Source organism: Montipora foliosa, chromosome 1 (assembly GCF_036669935.1).
Source record: "Montipora foliosa isolate CH-2021 chromosome 1, ASM3666993v2, whole genome shotgun sequence".
Lineage (NCBI taxonomy): Eukaryota > Metazoa > Cnidaria > Anthozoa > Scleractinia > Acroporidae > Montipora > Montipora foliosa.
The window spans coordinates 67,377,569-67,395,068 of record NC_090869.1 but is presented as its reverse complement, the minus strand read 5'-3'; the positions used below and the strand labels follow the sequence as shown (position 1 = coordinate 67,395,068).

The 17,500-nt window shown below is 40.4% G+C and overlaps 2 protein-coding genes across 3 annotated transcripts in view; both read left to right on the top strand.

Annotated features, from left to right (window-relative positions):
• LOC138006140 (gamma-aminobutyric acid type B receptor subunit 1-like) overlaps positions 1 to 17,500 on the top strand; it is a 40,717-nt gene that overhangs the window by 14,266 nt on the left and 8,951 nt on the right. For both annotated transcript variants that reach the window (XM_068852302.1, XM_068852308.1), the window contains 3 exons: positions 5,516 to 5,579; positions 9,428 to 9,529; positions 9,946 to 10,096. In XM_068852302.1, the coding sequence (XP_068708403.1) occupies positions 5,516 to 5,579; positions 9,428 to 9,529; positions 9,946 to 10,096 (317 nt within the window). The remainder of the gene's footprint in view (positions 1 to 5,515; positions 5,580 to 9,427; positions 9,530 to 9,945; positions 10,097 to 17,500) is intronic.
• Positions 12,343 to 13,468, top strand: LOC137980521 (uncharacterized). Its single transcript, XM_068827985.1, has one exon. The coding sequence runs from the start codon at positions 12,947 to 12,949 to the stop codon at positions 13,466 to 13,468; it is 522 nt and encodes a 173-aa protein (XP_068684086.1). The 5' UTR covers positions 12,343 to 12,946.

The following is a 17,500-nucleotide window of genomic DNA, read 5'->3' as shown; positions in this document are numbered from 1 at the left end:
AACTGTTTTCCAAAAAAAATTCATGTTCTACTATCAAACTTTTTTTCTTCTTCAAATATGTTCCTTATTAGACTGTTCCAAGAGAAAATGAGGGGACAGAGAAGGAGGCTCCCGGCCCAGCCCTTGGGATATGTCATGTCCACGAAAGTTATTTTTAGACGAGCGGAAGTCTTCCGAGACGTCCGCATGCAGGCCAACCTCGGTCCGATGTTTGACAGAAAATGTATATTCATCAGCCTTCCACGTGCGCCATCATTTTCTCTTTTCACTAAGAACCTGAGAGCGAAGCAAGACTGCATGCGGACGTCTCGGAAGACAGACTTCCCCTAGAACAAAGACTTCCGCTCGTCCAAAAATAACTTTCGTGGACATAACATATCCCGGCCAACGCCTTGAGCCTCCCTCTCTGTCCCCTCATTTTCTCTTGACTGTTCCTAGCAAATACCTGAAAAAAAAATCGGGGGTCAACGTGCTCGTTTGAGAGAAAAGGAGCATTTATTTCGCTATCGGGTTTAGTTTGAGCGAAATCTCTTACGTTTTGTATGCGCACGTACTCATGTGCGCGCGCTAGTGACGCGAAAATCGTGCGCAGTAGGGATGCGCAATGCAATACTAAGGAATTACCTTAAATATTTGCGGGTCCTATGGGTATAATCCCCATTCACGCCAAACTGTTCACGTGACACTACCGTACACTTATTTATTATTATTTTTATCTTTTTGTGTTTCTTACCTTGGGGATTATACCCATGGGACCGCAAATTTTTAATGTATTTTTTTCAAATATTATATATTCATTTTACACCTCACACTTTTTTACTTTTTAACTTGATAACGGCGTAACGTAGCGCCGAAACGTCGTTCACTTTTAGAATGTGTTTTAAAAATCTTTTAGCGGTTAACTTTTTAATCAATTCTATTATTATTATTATTATTATTATTATTATTATTATTATTATTATTATTGATCTTTGAACACGTAAATGCTAAAACGCCAGCTCTGTAGCAAATACAGTTGTCGCATAAAGCGAATTGGCCAAATTTCCTTGTCTACTCGAGCAAGTAAAAATTGTCATATAAAAATTGTTCCTGTAGGCGGGGCTTTCACTCATTACTTTTGTTAAGTTACTCATTTGTTTTAATTTAAAATCTTATGGCCGGCGTGCCTTTCTTTTGCGGCACGTTATCTTTGGAACAGCTTGCCAGAAGACATCAAGAATTCTAGTTTGTAGACATTTTTAATTAAACTTGCATTTTGTAAATAGGGTTACCATTTTCTAGACTAAATCTAAAGTCATTGTTTTGATTTCGAATTCTATTGTACATAATATTTCGAATTAAAATGGTCCTCACTATGCCATTATTACCCATATTGTGATTCTTCCACACTGAGTGTTGGGTTAGCGCGGTTTAGTTCTGGGCAGCTTCTCAAACAAACGGTCGCATTTCACTTATAGGGTCCCATGTCTTTTCCCGCCTGGGTTCCAGGCCCATTTTCAGGGCGGGGTAAGAGGGAGTCCCGGACCAGGACTAGGGTCCTATGGGTATAATCCCCATTCGCGCCGAACTGTTCACGTGACACTACCGTACATTTATTTATTATTATTTTTATCTTTTTGTGTTTCTTAACTTGGGGATTATACCCATACGACCGCAAATATTTATTGTATTTTTTTTGAAATATTATATATTCATTTTACACCTCGCACTTTTTTACTTTTTAACTTGATAATGGCGTAACGTAGCGCCGAAACGTCGTTCACTTTTATGTGTTTTAAAAATCTTTTAGCGTTTAACTTTTTAATCAATTCTATTATTATTATTATGCAGTATGTAGTACGTAAGTACGCTTACAAATATAAGTAGGAAAAGGCACTATTGTGTAACAATCCCTACTTTTAAACCTATTTACAAACCAATTGGTAATAACTAACGAACCAACATTTGAGAAAGGAACAAGAGTTTATATTCCTTAATAACTCGTCGAAACCTTGAATGACCTTGCTATGTTTAGGGTATACGATAAAACTGCCTTCTGCATATTAAACAAAACCTGGTTCCCTCTATCCAAACCTAAAAACTTCCTAACTTTCTCCGCCGTCTCCATAGAGTAGACTCCTAGTACATCAACTATCACATTAAACTGTGTGATAGTGTGGCCGGGGAACTGTTGGCGCATCTCCCATCTCAACGGCGCATACTTGTCAGTTTTCTCCTGTTCCTTCTGTTCTCTGTTGGAAACCCAAGGGCAGCTCATCTCAAGAAGGATCACCTTCTTCTCCTTTCTGTCCACAATTCTCGCATCAATTCTGTTAGCCCTAACTTTTGTATTTTCAGCAAATACTGGGACATCCCAGTACGCGCACGCTCGGTCATTCTTGTACTCGGGTTTAGGTGAGACTGGAGAGTACCAAGGGGGGATACACTGGATAAGATCTAAGTCTTTCAGGAACTCGAAGAAAAGGATTTTCAAGGCTGCATTGTGTCTCTGCATGTACTTAGTCTGTGCCAAGGCACCACATCCGCTAATCACGTGGGCTATAGATTCAGGCCCTTTTCCACACATAAGACACGTGGTATCCGAGGTGGTCAGCGTCTTCGTCTTGCTCTGGTGGTACAGCTTAGTGGGGAGTAATTGCTGGTATAACTCATAGATTCCAGCAACAGTATGCACAGGTGCAGACTTCCACTTACTAAGCCAAGTGAAGCAGTCAATAACTTTGTTATCATCCCATCTTTCTCCGGACAGCTTTCCTTGCCACCTCTGCTCTCTTACTTCCCTCATGCTTCTCTCTTCTTCTCTCGCTCGTAATGTTCTCCCTACTCCTTTAACATGTGATTCCTCACCTGAGTCAGTTTGCAACGCTTTGGGATCTGGGTATGCAAGGTCCAGGGTAATGTCCATTTCCAAAGCAAATTTCTTGGCATCCTTTACGAGTGATCTTCTTCCTGCTCGTTCGCACTTCTCTTCAAACTCGCGCACTAAACTCATCGTTCGATCTTCGTTTGCGTACAGCTTCATTATGGTCTTGACTTTGGTCTGCTTATACAGGCTCTCAAATGACTTCAGTCCCCGGCCTCCACACTTCCTTGGTAGGTATAGCAACTCGGTTGAACCGAGTGGATGGTAGCCTCCATTCTCTTTGATGATCTTGCGAGCTTCGCGATCGAGTTGTTGTAGATCTGCGAGCGGCCATGTTAGTATCCACATAGGGTAGGTGACAACTGGTAGTGCGTATTGATTAGATGCTAAGACTTTGTGGAAGTCCGATAGGGGGCTCGACCATATAATTGACAGTCTCTGCAAGCAAACCTTTGAAGCTCCCCACAGAACAGAGCTGTCTTCTTGCTTAGAATTTTCTAAAACTCCCAAAAACTTGTAAGTCTCTCCCTTCTTCAGATTTTCTATGACCTGCCTTTCTCCGATGGCAGTGCCTCCCAAACTGCTGTCCAATGAACCTCTCCTTACATGAGCTGTAGAACACTTCTTCTCGTTCCACTCCAAACCGACATCTGCCATGGCTACTTTAACTGTCTTCATTACTCTCTCAAGTTTATCCTTCGACGCTGCATATATCTTCATATCATCTATGTACAGCAAGTGCGTAATCTTGCCACTCAGTGGTCTTGACAGCTTGTATCCTTCCGAAGCTTTCAACTTCCAAGATATCGGGTTAAGGCATAACGTGAACAACCTCGGACATAAAGCGTCGCCCTGTGTGTAATGGGATCTTATTAAATCTCGGATCTGAGTTTCCCGTGTTGTGTCACGCGCGAAAATCAATGTTCGTGAAAGGTTGACAAGAAGGATTGTTAGCTTTCTTCTATCTTTAATCTTCTGATCTTTACATTGAAGTGAAGCGGTCAACTGAAATGATTACGTTAAGAAATAGTCTAAATATTTACACTCATAGCCAGATCATAATTACGATTGTTTAATGCGCACGTGGTAATAGAAAACTTACTAACGGAAAACTAGCTAAGAATCTAAATGTAGAATCACAGACTAATAAAATCATAAAACTAAATCAAGTTAAAATTATGGCTTACCAACGTTCGCGGGTAGTCACGTTCCGAAAATTTCTCTTTTTGATGTTCGACTTTTCATAGATCTTTCTCACAAGGGGTCTTAGATAGAACTGAAATGCGAGCTACATTATTCTTATTAACTAAAGGTGTCCGTGAACTTCACGTCAATCAAATCGGAAATAACTTCACAGCTTTACCGAAAGCTGTAACACTGTGGAGGGCCTTTGTTGAACCTTATGACTTCAGAGGTTTCATACCCTTCCTTTGTTCTGGCCGTGATCTTCGTATTCCAGCTTTCACACAGTCTCGCCACTGTTCTGCACATCCATAAGGGGAATTTGTGCATCGTCATCATTTCTTGCAACCAAGCATGGCTTACAGAATCGAACGCCTTTCGCACGTCGATCCAAGCCATGCTTAGGTTCCTGCTTCCATTTCGACTACCTCGACAAACCATTCTGTCAATCATTAAGTTGTCCATGGTCCCACTGCACTTGGTCCTGGCTCCCCTTTGCTCTTCTTCTAACAGGCTGTGTGTCTCCAGATGTTCGTCCATTGGTGACAATAAGCAGGTGGTAAACCACTTATACTGCGTGTTCAAACAGGTTATAGGCCTCTGGTTCTGACTGGAGAGCTCGCCCGGCTTAGGGATCAGATTGGTTCTCCCTCCTGTGAACCAGCTGGGATATCCGACTTCGCCCGTTAAGATGGTCTTGAAGCTAGCCGCAGTCCCTTCATGTAAAGTGACAGCCCTTTTCCACCAGTAGTTTACAATTCTATCGGGGCCCGGGGCACTCCAGTTGCGTTTTTTCTTGATCGCGTCTGCACACTTCGTCTGGTTAAGTTGGAAACTGTCTTGCCGAGGGACTGGGACTAGCTTTTCAAACGCTCTTCTCACTTCCACTAACCACCCAGGTTTAGTTTTATTATTATTATTATTATTATTATTATTATTATTATTATTATTATTATTATTATTATTATTATTATTATTGATCTTTGAACACGTAAATGCTAAAATGCCAGCTCTGTAGCAAATACAGTTGTCACATAAAACGAATTGGCCAAATTTCCTCGTCTACGCGAGCAAATAAAAATTGTCATATAAAAATTGCTCGTGTAGGCGGGGCTTTCACTCATTACTTTTGTTAAGTTACTCATTTGTTTTAATTTAAAATCTTATGGCCGGCGTGCCTTTCTTTTGCGGCACGTTATCTTTGGAACAGCTTGCCAGAAGACATCAAGAATTCTAGTTTTGTAGACATTTTTAATTAAACTTGCATTTTGTACATAGGGTTACCATTTTCTAGACTAAATCTAAAGTCATTGTTTTGATTTCGAGTTCTATTGTACATAATATTTCGAATTAAAATGGTCCTCACTATGCCATTATTACTCATATTGTGATTCTTCCACACTGAGTTTTGGGTTAGCGCGGTTTTGTTCTTGGCAGCTTCTCAAACAAACGGTCGCATTTCACTTATAGGGTCCCATGTCTTTTGATGCTGGCAAAGTTATACAACGAACAGCTATTCTGCAACAATACCAAGGTATGATCAAAAACACGAAAATTTTGTGTTATCAAACAAGTTTACAAAACGACGCGCTAACGCACCAAAAGACAGCTCGCAAATCTGTCGAGCCACGTTTTCCTGTTTCTACGGTGGCTCATAAGGGACACATCGATTTTCTCGTCGCAATTACTAACTTGCGATCGCAACTTATAACTTGCGATCGCGACATATAACTTGCGATCGCAACTTATGACTTGCGATCGCGACTTTTAACTTGCGATCGCAACCTACAATTTGCGAACGCAACTTATAACTTGCGATCGCGTTTTATAACTTGCAAGTTAGTTTCAATATCAAAAAATTGGTTTTATCAATGGAGTTGATAACGTAAATTGACCACCGTACAGGGATTCTAAAAGCTGACGTTGGGTTGTGTGTAGTTTTTATAGTAGAGTAGGAGCTACGCTATTGGTGGTAACATGGCAACCTGAAAAATAAGAGAACATTAGTTAAGTTCGTTAATACCGTGGGGATTAAGAGTACCGATTTGGAAGATGAATTTTTGTTCCAGATTCTTGCGGCTTTCCGTCGTACCTGGATGTAGGGAAAGGCCGCAGATAGCCATGTGTTGTTTGGAGTGGTTAGGGAGATTAAAATGACGAGCGACTGCCTTAGATGCATCTTTGTCGTTCTTCTCAACATCGCGAAGGTGTTCACGGAATCGGTCGCCTAGTCGTCTACCTGTCTCGCCAATGTATAATTTATTACATAATACAGGTTTTGCAATAAATGACATTTGCGGAGATTCATGTGAAACGATCGGTAATCTTAACAGATCGCTTAGGTCCCGATATTTTGCTAGTGTTAAGAGTGAAAGGACAAATTTTGCATCGTGAGCGCTCGCATTTGAAAGTGCCGGGTTTTCGTGATAATTGTGACAGAAGGAACAATTTGGGTCTTGTTTTATTTTAATTTTTGTTAGAAAAAGGTTCGTCAGTAAAATTCTGTGCAGGAGTCTGTATTGAAAGTTTATAAGTTTAGAGCTTTTAGTGCATTTTGCTGCCAGACAATAAGCGCTTTTCCAATCGGCATTACACCCTTCATAAAGAACAATCCTCTCATAGCCTGTGTACAGCCGCCCGCTCTCCGAAAAAAAAAAATCGGAGAGGAGCGTCTGTGATTTACCGTCAGTAATCGTGTTCCGGAATAATTTTGCATACATTATTAAGTGATCTACGCTGACCAAAATTTGCGTGGCTCATATTTCGTTGGAGCTAAATTCTCAAAATGGTGGTCAATGAGGTAGATTTCAAACGTGCATTGAAGAGCGTCTCCGATAGTTTTAAGATACCTTGGCTTTATAGCATAGAAGCACTCTTTAAAGGAAAGGATGTATTTGCAAGCCTTCCAACCAGGTACGGCTTTGATCTTCAGAGCAGCACAGATCGTTGCTGATGAGCTGTTATTTCCTGGATGTGTTCACATCTCAAATCTTCCAGGGCATTACGCTTTGTAGACTGCTTGAGAATGGCTAGGCTGGTCCGAGCAAGGCGTTGGGATTACATTGACTGGTAAGGAATAGCGGGAGACGTTTTCCAGTGGACAATCTTTTGAATAGTGCTATATTCATCTCGTGAAGAGCGCTTTCGTTTCTTTTGCGCTGACAACAATTCCTACAAATGTACGTCGAATCGATTTCCACTTTACACTCCATAGATAGCAATTCCGCTCGTACTTTAAAAGAAAAACCTCTTTGACAATCAAAAAGATTTTTATCGGCGGGTCTAATCTGCAGGTCGCAGGTCACAGGTTGCAGGTCATTGTTTCACCAATACAGAAAGTATCCTAAACATTCTTAAAAGCTAACCTTAGGCCTAAAAGCTTTTGTTTAGGCCTAATTAGGCCTAAGGTTAGCTTTTAAGAATGTTTAGGATGCTTTCTGTATTGGTGAAACGATGACCTGCAACCTGCGACCTGCGACTAGCCTGCGAGCAGGCCCTCCGAGGGACTGGGGTTGGGAGTAGAATGAGAGCCTGCCCGCAAGGCTTTGTATTCTGAATGTCGCGTCCAAATTTTGGACGCAAAATACTGATTGGCTGAAATGAAATTACCTCGTGACGTCACCAGTGACAAGCTCCGACAATAAGAAAGCCTCGATGAGGTGGTCAGAAATGCGTCTGAGAAAATTGTAGAATGTTGCAATTTACCATAACTTTACATAATTAAAGGTCGGGCGACGCGATGCAATGGCTTCTCTACTGGAAGGAAGGAAGTTCTATCTCTGTTATCCACAGGATTCGGAAAAAGGCTTATTTCCCAACTGTTTTTCGTAGCGGCCAAAATACAACGAGGGCGACTTCATGTCACCGTGGTAGTTTCCTGTCCTCGACAAAGCATTATCGCTGATCACATTTGGACAAAAATGGGCCTTTCGGCTGCCTCTGTTGCTGATTCAACGATAGAGAACGATAGAGGAACTCTACACGATTTTAGCAAGTATTTGGTTAAGCCGAAACGGCGACTCCACAAATGATTGCTCGATCTCCTCGTAACTCTGCAAATACTCAATAAACCTTTGAAATAAATTGGTGTAGGTATTAGAATATTGTAATGTATGTAATGTCTTGATTCATTAAAATAAATTAAAAAAGATAACCCCGCTTCGCTTTACCGAAATTTGGCAGCAGTTGTGATCGACGATTCTCACACAGAGGAGATGCGGTCAGGGAAAACGAATTTCTCTATTACGATTCCCGTCGTTTGAAGTTTGTGTGCTTAATTTTTCGCTAACGAACGAAACATTTTTTCCGCGGAAGGGACTTCGACGAATTACCGTAATGAATATTCAGCTACGCTTTACAGCATCAGCAATAGTTGTTATAGGCTTTTCTGGCGAAGTCTTCCTTCCTTTACAGTTTTTTTTTGAGTTTCTGCCTCGAGCAAATTGAAATACACAACGGGTGGCTTTCTGTTTTCTGTTCTTTTTTCAATGTTTACTTCGGGTGCGCGCTGATTGGCTAATTTTTGACAGCTCTCTCAGCGTGACATCAGGAGGCGGCATTCAAAATTCAAAGGGATGCGTGCAGGCTCTCCTTCTCTCCCACCGAGGAGAGAGAGCCTGCTCGCAGGCTAACCTGCGACCTGCAGATTAGACCCGCCGGATTTTTATTCGTATTTTGTGCAGTGCTCAAAGTACACACGAACTCATCGTAAAATCTCTCACGGTGGTTCTCACGGTGTTGATGTGGAGAAATAAAAATAAAATCCAATCAAAACTCGTTGTTTCAATGATATAATGATCGATGGGTAATAACCAATCAAATCATTTTCCACACATTCCAGGAAAAATCACGTGGTATGGAACACGATTATCAACGGTATGTCACAGACGCTCCTCTCCGAGTTCTTTTTTCGGAGAGCGGGCGGCTGTACACAGGCTAGTTGCCCTGCTGGTTGAATCGACATTGAATCGACAGAATACCCACTGCAAATTGTGGAAATCCTTTTGACAAAGTAAAATCCGCCATTTATTGTCCCTTTCACTCCCAATATCTGAATGTTAATTCTCCTTACTGATACTTATGTCAGTTTAGAGAATTTGATGATGGCGGTAAAACGTTTAAAACTGTTATGCCTCTTTGACCAGGTACCTCACATAGTATGACATACTTGCATGAGATTTTGCGCCGGCATCATGCAAACGAATACGGAGATATAACAGATACCCGGAAAGAACTCTTACCAGAACACGGCGAAATTCGTGCCATTATCACCTAATCACAAATTCGGTCAACAAGCTTCTCAGGGGAAATCTATTGCGGAAAAAAGTTGTCAAATTACTAAATTTTGTCTTACATCAAATTTTCTTTGCTATTTCTTTGCAGACGGTGGAAAAAAACTGGTGGGCGTTGGAAGACATCAGAGCAGAAACAGTGGAGGAGGATTTATAATTTTTTTTAACGGCAGCGAAAAGACCTTATGGAAAGGTAAGGAATATAAATGACTACCCAAACTCTGTGCTCGATAGCAAAAACCTTGAATTTAAGGTACATTTGTATTTTTGCACTCACCTTATTTTTTCTGTCAATTCACCTTTGCCGTATTTTGGGCCTTACCACACTGTGCAACCTGCAATTTTTGTCGAACTCATTCTATCAGTCTTTGCTACCCTCGTTTTCGGTGGTTGGGTCTTGTTCTCGGCTTGTTGGACAATTTAATACCCACTGTTTCCAGTTGGGGGCGGGGAGGAGCTGGTTTGTCTTGAAATGGATTTGTGCATCGTTTTCAGTAAATAGATAACTCATGTCCTGGGAATCTCCGAATTATCTCGGAATCGGCCCCTACGTTATCATTTCTGTTCAATGCTGAGATGTTTTCAATCCATTCTGTGTTAATGTTGCAGATGACCGAGTACCATCGGATCACACCGGAAAAAAAAGGAAAATGTCCGATATTCCTCCGTACCTATTTATACCCTTTTCAGCGGCAGCGACTTTTGGCATCGTCTTGGGGATTGTTTTTCTGGTGTTTAACCGCTACTACCGCGAATACAGGTAAAGTTGATTCTTTCTATAAATTTCTCAGAATGCGAGATGACGGATTCCCAACTCCCCCGAGCCCTGCCAAACAGGTTAGTCAGTTGTAGGGCCAGAGTGCATGTATAAGTCACAACTCCCTCCGGGGCTCTTTTGGACTAATTTCCAATTCTATTCAGGGGACTTTGGCCAGACTGCTTGTTACGCAGTTTACAATCGCAGATGGGTAAGTAAAAGATACCCCTTTATTATATAAACATCAATGAAATACCAAGTGAGCTTTCGCGCTAAAAAGTTATATCCTCACACGTAAAGGCCTGGCCAAACGCTTGCAACATTTTAACGCAACTTGAACATCTTGCAGCATTGTTGCATGATGTTGCGACATGTGTTGAAGGGGCTGGCCAAACGCACGCAACATTTTCAACATTTTCAACGCAACACGTCGATGTTCATGTGCCCCAGGCCCCTGGCGCGCAACAAGTGGACCTATCGCGCATACCCTAGTGCAACAGTGTTGCGTGAACGTGGCCAAACGAATACAACATCATGCAACATCCAAAACGGTTGCAAGAAAAATTTGACCGTTTTCAAATTTGATTCAACATCATCCAACATGTTGCAATATATCGCAACATATCGCAACAGGGTGGCCAAACGTATGCAACACGTTGTGCCCAACAATGTTGCAAGATGTTGCGTTGAAATGTTGCGAGCGTTTGCCCAGGCCTTAAAGATTAAGCACTTAATGACTGGCCTCAAGGGAAACAATGAGTTTTGTTTCCCTAAGACCCTCAATGTTCCCCGAGGCGAAGTTCAAGTCGTTGTTTCCTTAGGGAGTTAGTGAGTTTGGTTCGCCCTAGGCATAGTTAGTTAGTGAGTTTTGACCTATGACACGTGACACGTTCTCCTCCAATCGGAAAAAGTATTTGAGTTTGGAGGTATAACACGTGAAAAGATCACTGTTGCTATGGTTACATACAAAAACGCGTCTTCCGATGCCTTTCGTGCAATGATTTAGTATTTCATTTGTGTTTGAAAAAAAATATTTCGCTGCTTCAACGTGAAGAACCCAGTTATGCTCCTTAAAATGGCTTCAAGTTAAAAATCAATCCGATCTATTTGCACAAGGAAAAAAAACCCGGATGCTTGAATTGGGTTTGTCATGGTTCTCTTGAATGATTAGTAACGCTGTCTTGTTCCTGATGTAGTTTGCATAGCGAGGTAAATAAACTTAATTGTAACTTGCTGAGAAATGCCGCTTTTAGGCTGTTTGTACACATTTCTCTGTTTGGTCTGTCATGGTGACATGTAGCTGAATGTGTTTCTGAGATGTTCTATGTAATTCCTTTTTCGGAACGACACTTATGTTGTCACTGTTGACGATCAAGAGCCCATTTCTTGCGGGCAATTTTCGCTTTTGTTGGACTGGAGAGATCTGAGCATTTTTGCTCTTTAGCCATCCTTTAGCTTCTTCACAACAGTTGGCAACTATGATGAACACTTAAAGACTGGTCCCGATGGAAATAGTTAATTTTGTTTCCCGAGAATCTCAATGCTTCCCCGAGGCGCAGCCTCATGATAAGTTTGCAGGGAAATTCGAGGGAAACAAAATAAACTGTATCCCGATGAACCAGTCACTAAGTGATTTGTTATATCGCACAAAAGGAAAAACGTGCAACGGCAACAGCAACAGCGGTCGTTGGTCAACATTCACGGGTAACAGTCCACTGTTACCCTCTGACGTCATACACCTTATTCCAAAATGGCCGCCAACGCGGTAAAGGCTGTGGCGAGTTGCACGGAAACGAGGTCAAAAGGGCCAACTGTGTTCCGAATTGCACGAAAAAGGTTTATCGCGAGGACGACTTAAAGATATCTTTCCACAAATTTCCCATAAATAAGGACTTACTAGCTGCATGGATTCGAGCTGTTCGTAGAGATGTTGGTCGCCACTTCAGGATCACTTCGCACACCATGGTTTGCTCGAGACACTTCCAAGGAACTGGGCCCTGGTTCACTCAGTTCCTCAAAAGCTGATTAACGCTAATCTAAGATTAAAAATTAACCAAGCAGTTTATTTCTCTACTCCCAAATGCTGTTCAAGGCAGATTTTCGGCAAAACTTTACATGAGAAGACGTCAATCTTGAAAAACATAAATAAGCAAAAGAAACTTTCACCAAAAAGTTGAAAACGTGAAACAAAAGTTTACGTTAATCCTGGATTAAGGTAATCGGCTTTCGAGGAACCGGGCCCAGCAGAACAGGATGTAGTTCACAAAATTGGCACAATGAACTCACATAATTAATTAAGTTAAGTAGAAGTTTGGGCTGTAAAAAATTAATCAGAGTTCAGAGTTCAGAATCAGAGTTCAGATTTAGATGCAGAGTTCAACCTGTGTGATGCAGTTCAGTTCTAGATCATGGAGCTAGTTGTTGCTCACCATATTTCATTAGTGTTCAGTTCAAAACTTTGTACCAACCCTAGAGTTGGATCTATGTTTTGTACAGCTTCCACAAAATCATTTAGTTTTGATTTCCTATATCAACTTTTCTTGCTTCATAAAGCTGACACATGATACCACAACTTTTGTGCTCAACCTCTATTTGCATTTTGGAAACAGAAAGTTCCATAATTGGGTAGGATGTAATTCCCTTCGACCCGGGGTTGATGCCATCTATCTCTGCAAGGTTGAGGTGCATGCTTCTGAACAGTTTTCATCTGACTCATGTTGTAGTTCTGTGATACTTTTTACAGTTATAAAGAGTGTACTTGCATATCGTCAGCATTAAAGCTAAAACGTGATTGCAAAAACCGGATTTTCGGCAGTATGAGTGTTGCATAAACAACCTCTCCAGAAATTAAGCATGAAGGACCGCCACATGCAAATGTTAATATGTTGCTGGAAGGAAAACAAGTTGTTCTTTGGTAAAGGAAAAAGTACAAAGAAGGAAGTATTTGAAAAGACCGCCACAGACTTCAATGCAATGTCAGATTTAAAAGTGTCTGGTATCCAGTGCCTAAGGAAATGGGCGAAATTAGAGGCTAAGCAAAAGGAGATTGTTGATCACAACAATAAGAGCGGAAATGGCACACGTACATGGAAATATTATACACAGATGGAGGATTGTATTGGTGGACAATGTAGTGTCAACCCAACTTTCACTCTCGAATCATCTTCCTCTTCAGTCATTTCTGAGTATGGAGAGAGCTCTTCTGAAGACGACGGAAATTTATATGTAACACCCAACAAAAAGAAAGCTCCCTCCAAACGCTCTTCAAAGAAATGCAGAAGCAGATCTTCTGCCTTCGACATGCTTGAATTTCTCAGGGAATATCAAGGTAAAAAAGAAGAGGTTGAAACAAAAAATTTTGCAGGAGATGAATGAGGAGAAAAAAGCTTTCTGGTCAAATCTCCTGGAAGTTATGAAAACTTCCAATAAGTAAAATAACAGGCATTATACACATTAATGCCTTTGATTTATTTAAAGACATTTTTGAACATTTTAGATAATTGTATTTGCCCTTATCATGATTTGCTCTGAAAGTATTTCACTTTTTGTCTATTAATTGATAGTTGGAAATGTGTTATCTAAAACACTGTAAATTGTTTACCAGCAAAGCAAACCTTAAGAATACAACTTCATGATATGTAAGGTCAATAACACTGACTTATTTGAATTGAAGACTTGTTGATCCAGTTAATTAAAATGACCTTTATGAGCATTGTTTTAATGTTCATTAAAATTAAAGAAACTATTGTTTCAAACTTCACGCAGTTTTACCTATAAATTTTCGTGTCTATTGACACCTTTGGTTATAGAACTGTAAATTTATACCCTGAAATTAATTGTTTTAACAGTATCTCTACTGGTAAATTAACTCAGGGGGTGGGTTTGGGGAGTTTCCCACATAAGCCATTATATAAATCACAGATTGAGTTAGGGAAAGGTTTTGCTACCAACAATGGCTATGTGGAGCAATCTGACATCATATGCAAATGCTAAAAGAAAGGAAGAAAAAGCAAATGAATATTTGATTTTAATACGCAATCCCTAACAATTTTATGAAGCCCAGAAGTGATGGGTATGAATTAAAACTATTAACCACCATCCCTTAATTTTTAATTGTCCAACCTTATACTATGATCAGATGATAGTTTAACATCATGGTCAAAAATGTGTGCATGTACATGTGCATGAGCAATCACAACTTTAACAAAATTCTCAAATCGTATTGGTTATCAACAGCTTGATTTGAGCACAACTAGAACAGTGTACACACCATGCTTGTACTTGGACAGTGTAATAAGACAGCCATCACATCATACATCATGCAGTATGTGTCATTAACATGCAGTAGTGCGATATTCTTATAGTTTTGCCTATGCGCGAGCCGTCAATATTTCGTGGTATTGCCGTCTCACTTTTGCGGCCTGTGGTTGGTTCTAATGTTGAAATTGAATGACGTCGTTGCACTAAATTGGGTTGCTCACGTACGCAAACAAATTGCCGCCCCATTCAAATGATTGTACAAATAATTCAGTTCAAGTTCAACAGTATTTATTGAAAATTCGACTTTTACAGTCATCATCAAGCTCTTGCATCATTGGAAAACTCCAGTGCAAATGTTATGTTCATACAATACTTCTAACTTAACTTCAAAAAGCGAAATTTTTTTTTTTTGGAATCGAAAATAGCTGTTAGACGTTTTCTATTAATGCTGTGTTTCGAATGAAAATTAACATCGTTCATAAACAAATTTTATTAGTTAAATTACAGAATAAGAACTGGTTCTTAAAAAATTGAATTCAAAGTGTTATTATTAAACAAACTTAAACAAAAAAAAACAAAAAAACAAACTGTCGAAGAACTGTCCCCATGTCGCAGGTAGAACAAATTGAAATTTCGATCAGGCGCGGTTTGATTAGTTTGCAGTTTTATTTATCCTTATAAATGATGGATCGCTTCGCGACTCCGCCCAATACAGAATATATTGTCTCCCAACTAGCCGTCAATATGATGTGGTATTGCCGTCTCAAAATCGCAATTAGTTTATACTGTTAACGTGCATTTTGCCGAGTAAACTGTTATGTTATAATTCGTGAAGACATTTAACTCATGGTTAGTTTAATTTCTAATCTACTGGCACGGAGGAAAGGGGGTACTCCTTTATATGGCCTATGTAGGTATGTGCAGCCCCTTCACTAGTTTTGGTCATAATAGGGTATCGGCTGTAGTCATTGTTTTTGGTCACTTTTTATGGGAGGCACAGTGGCCTCATGATTAGTGCGCTCCTCTCTGGATGGAGTGGTCCAGGTTCAAGCCCTGGCCAGGAAGATTGTATTGTGTTCTTGGGCAAGACACTTTACTCTCACAGTGCCTCTCTCTACCCAGGTGTATAAATGGGTACTGGTGAGCTTAATGCTGGGGGTAACCCTGCGATGGACTAGCATCCTATCCAGGGGGTATTAGAAAATTTCCTAGTCGCTTCATGCTACAGAAACCGGGATAAGCTCTGGCCTGATAGGCCACTTGGCTCCTATACAGACTTTACTTTGATCATCAACAGGGTCTGAGTTTTGCTGACTCTAGTCTTGATCGGCATTTTTTTAGAAGAAGCTACACCAACAAAAAATTAAATTGTATGTATGTAAATGTAGGTACAGTATGTATACCCAATTTTTCTCGGAGTACCCACCCCCGGGTCTATCGGTAACAGGACTTGAAGCAAACAAAATGAATCAAACTCGTCAGCCTTCACAACACACAGATGTGACCTTACATTATGAACTTATAAATCTTGGAAGTATCCTAATGTGATTGACAGCAGCAAAAAATGTATTCTTGGACTGAGTAAAGTTTGCATGTTTTAAAAGGTAGTTATTTTACAATAATAATAAGTTAAAATGAATCATAAGGTCAACCAGCAACCAGATTTAGTAAATGCTGGCGCTTTTGTTCTGCTAGTCTGTTTCGAGGGAAGCTATCAGATGCACTGAAATCATCATCATCATCATCATCATCATCATCATCATCTTCAAGAAAGTAATTTGCATCAAAGTCATCCTGGACAAGAGCGAAGTTGTGCAGGACACAAGCTCCCATGATAATCTTTGTCATCAGCATCACACTGGAGTGGTTTAGGTAGCTTAGCTTTCTCCACCTCCCTTTTAAAAGACTTATGGAACGTTCCACTATCTGTCTGCATGATGACAGAACTTTCTTGAACCTTATCTGATTTGCCAGTAGATGGCCATTATTACGAAAAGGTGTCATCAACCATGGGGTGCTTACCATTTACATTAAACCATCCGGTTGGAAAAATGATAATGTAATGATATTAAGAGGTACATATCAATGTGTCTCTTTGTTTTGGCCCTTATAACCTCGCTTTCGTGCAAATCGCCCCAGCCTTTACCGAGTGGCGGCCATTTTGGAATAAGGTGTATAGATTTTGAACTGTTGCAACCCATGACCCGGAGCCTACATCTCCATTGTGTTGTTGTCACGGCGTTTTCACAGACCGATTTATTTTTAGATTGAATTTCCCGCGAATGAGACTCCCACAGGAGGCCGATGACCAATTACAAGAAATTAACCTGACGTCATAGGGTCACCGAACCAGAACTGCCTTTGTTTTTGTTTTTTGTTTTTTTCGGAAAATGTAGTCTAAAAATAAATCGGTCTGTAAAAACGCCGTGACATAGGCCCTGTATGGGAGTTGGCGGCTCCGGGTCATGGGTTCCTAACTGTTGCCCGCTCAGAAACTTTTGGCGGGAAACAGTTTTATTGTTAGATGTCATGTGACCTCGAAGTAACCAATAACAGTGCGCGCTGTTGTGGGAAAAAATTCAGCTATATAACAAATAATATTGTTTTGCTAGTTATGAATTTTGTATACTGCTTAAGCTTGTTCAACATTTCCAAAAAGTATTCAGAGTTCACACAAACACTGCCGTGTCATTTACTTGAGTGAGGAACTGTAGTTACCGCGGAGGCTTGGAAATACCTTAAACTCTTTGGTAGAAATAATGTAAAGCGGAAATTCGGTTGCTAACCCGATGGCATCGAGGGAGGAAAGAGAGGTAAGTGGTAAAGATTGTAAGTAGCAACAGAGGAAGATAGAGATAAGATAGAACGGAAGAAGAAGCAGAGAAGAGAAGAGAAGAGGAAGAGTTGGAAGAATGATTTCATTTGTTGCTTTCTTTTTTAACCGCCGCCCGCCTAAAAATTCAGGCCCCATTTTTTTTTTTTTTATTACATCCGCAAAAAAGCGACGCCCTTTTTTAGACAGTTTATAATAAACTGATTTGAAACAAACTAGTTAAAAATAATTTAATTTCAACCTGTAACATACGTTATAAGTCTTTTTTGAAACATCACCGCCCGACTTTTAGCTAGAAAAAAAAGCACGAATTA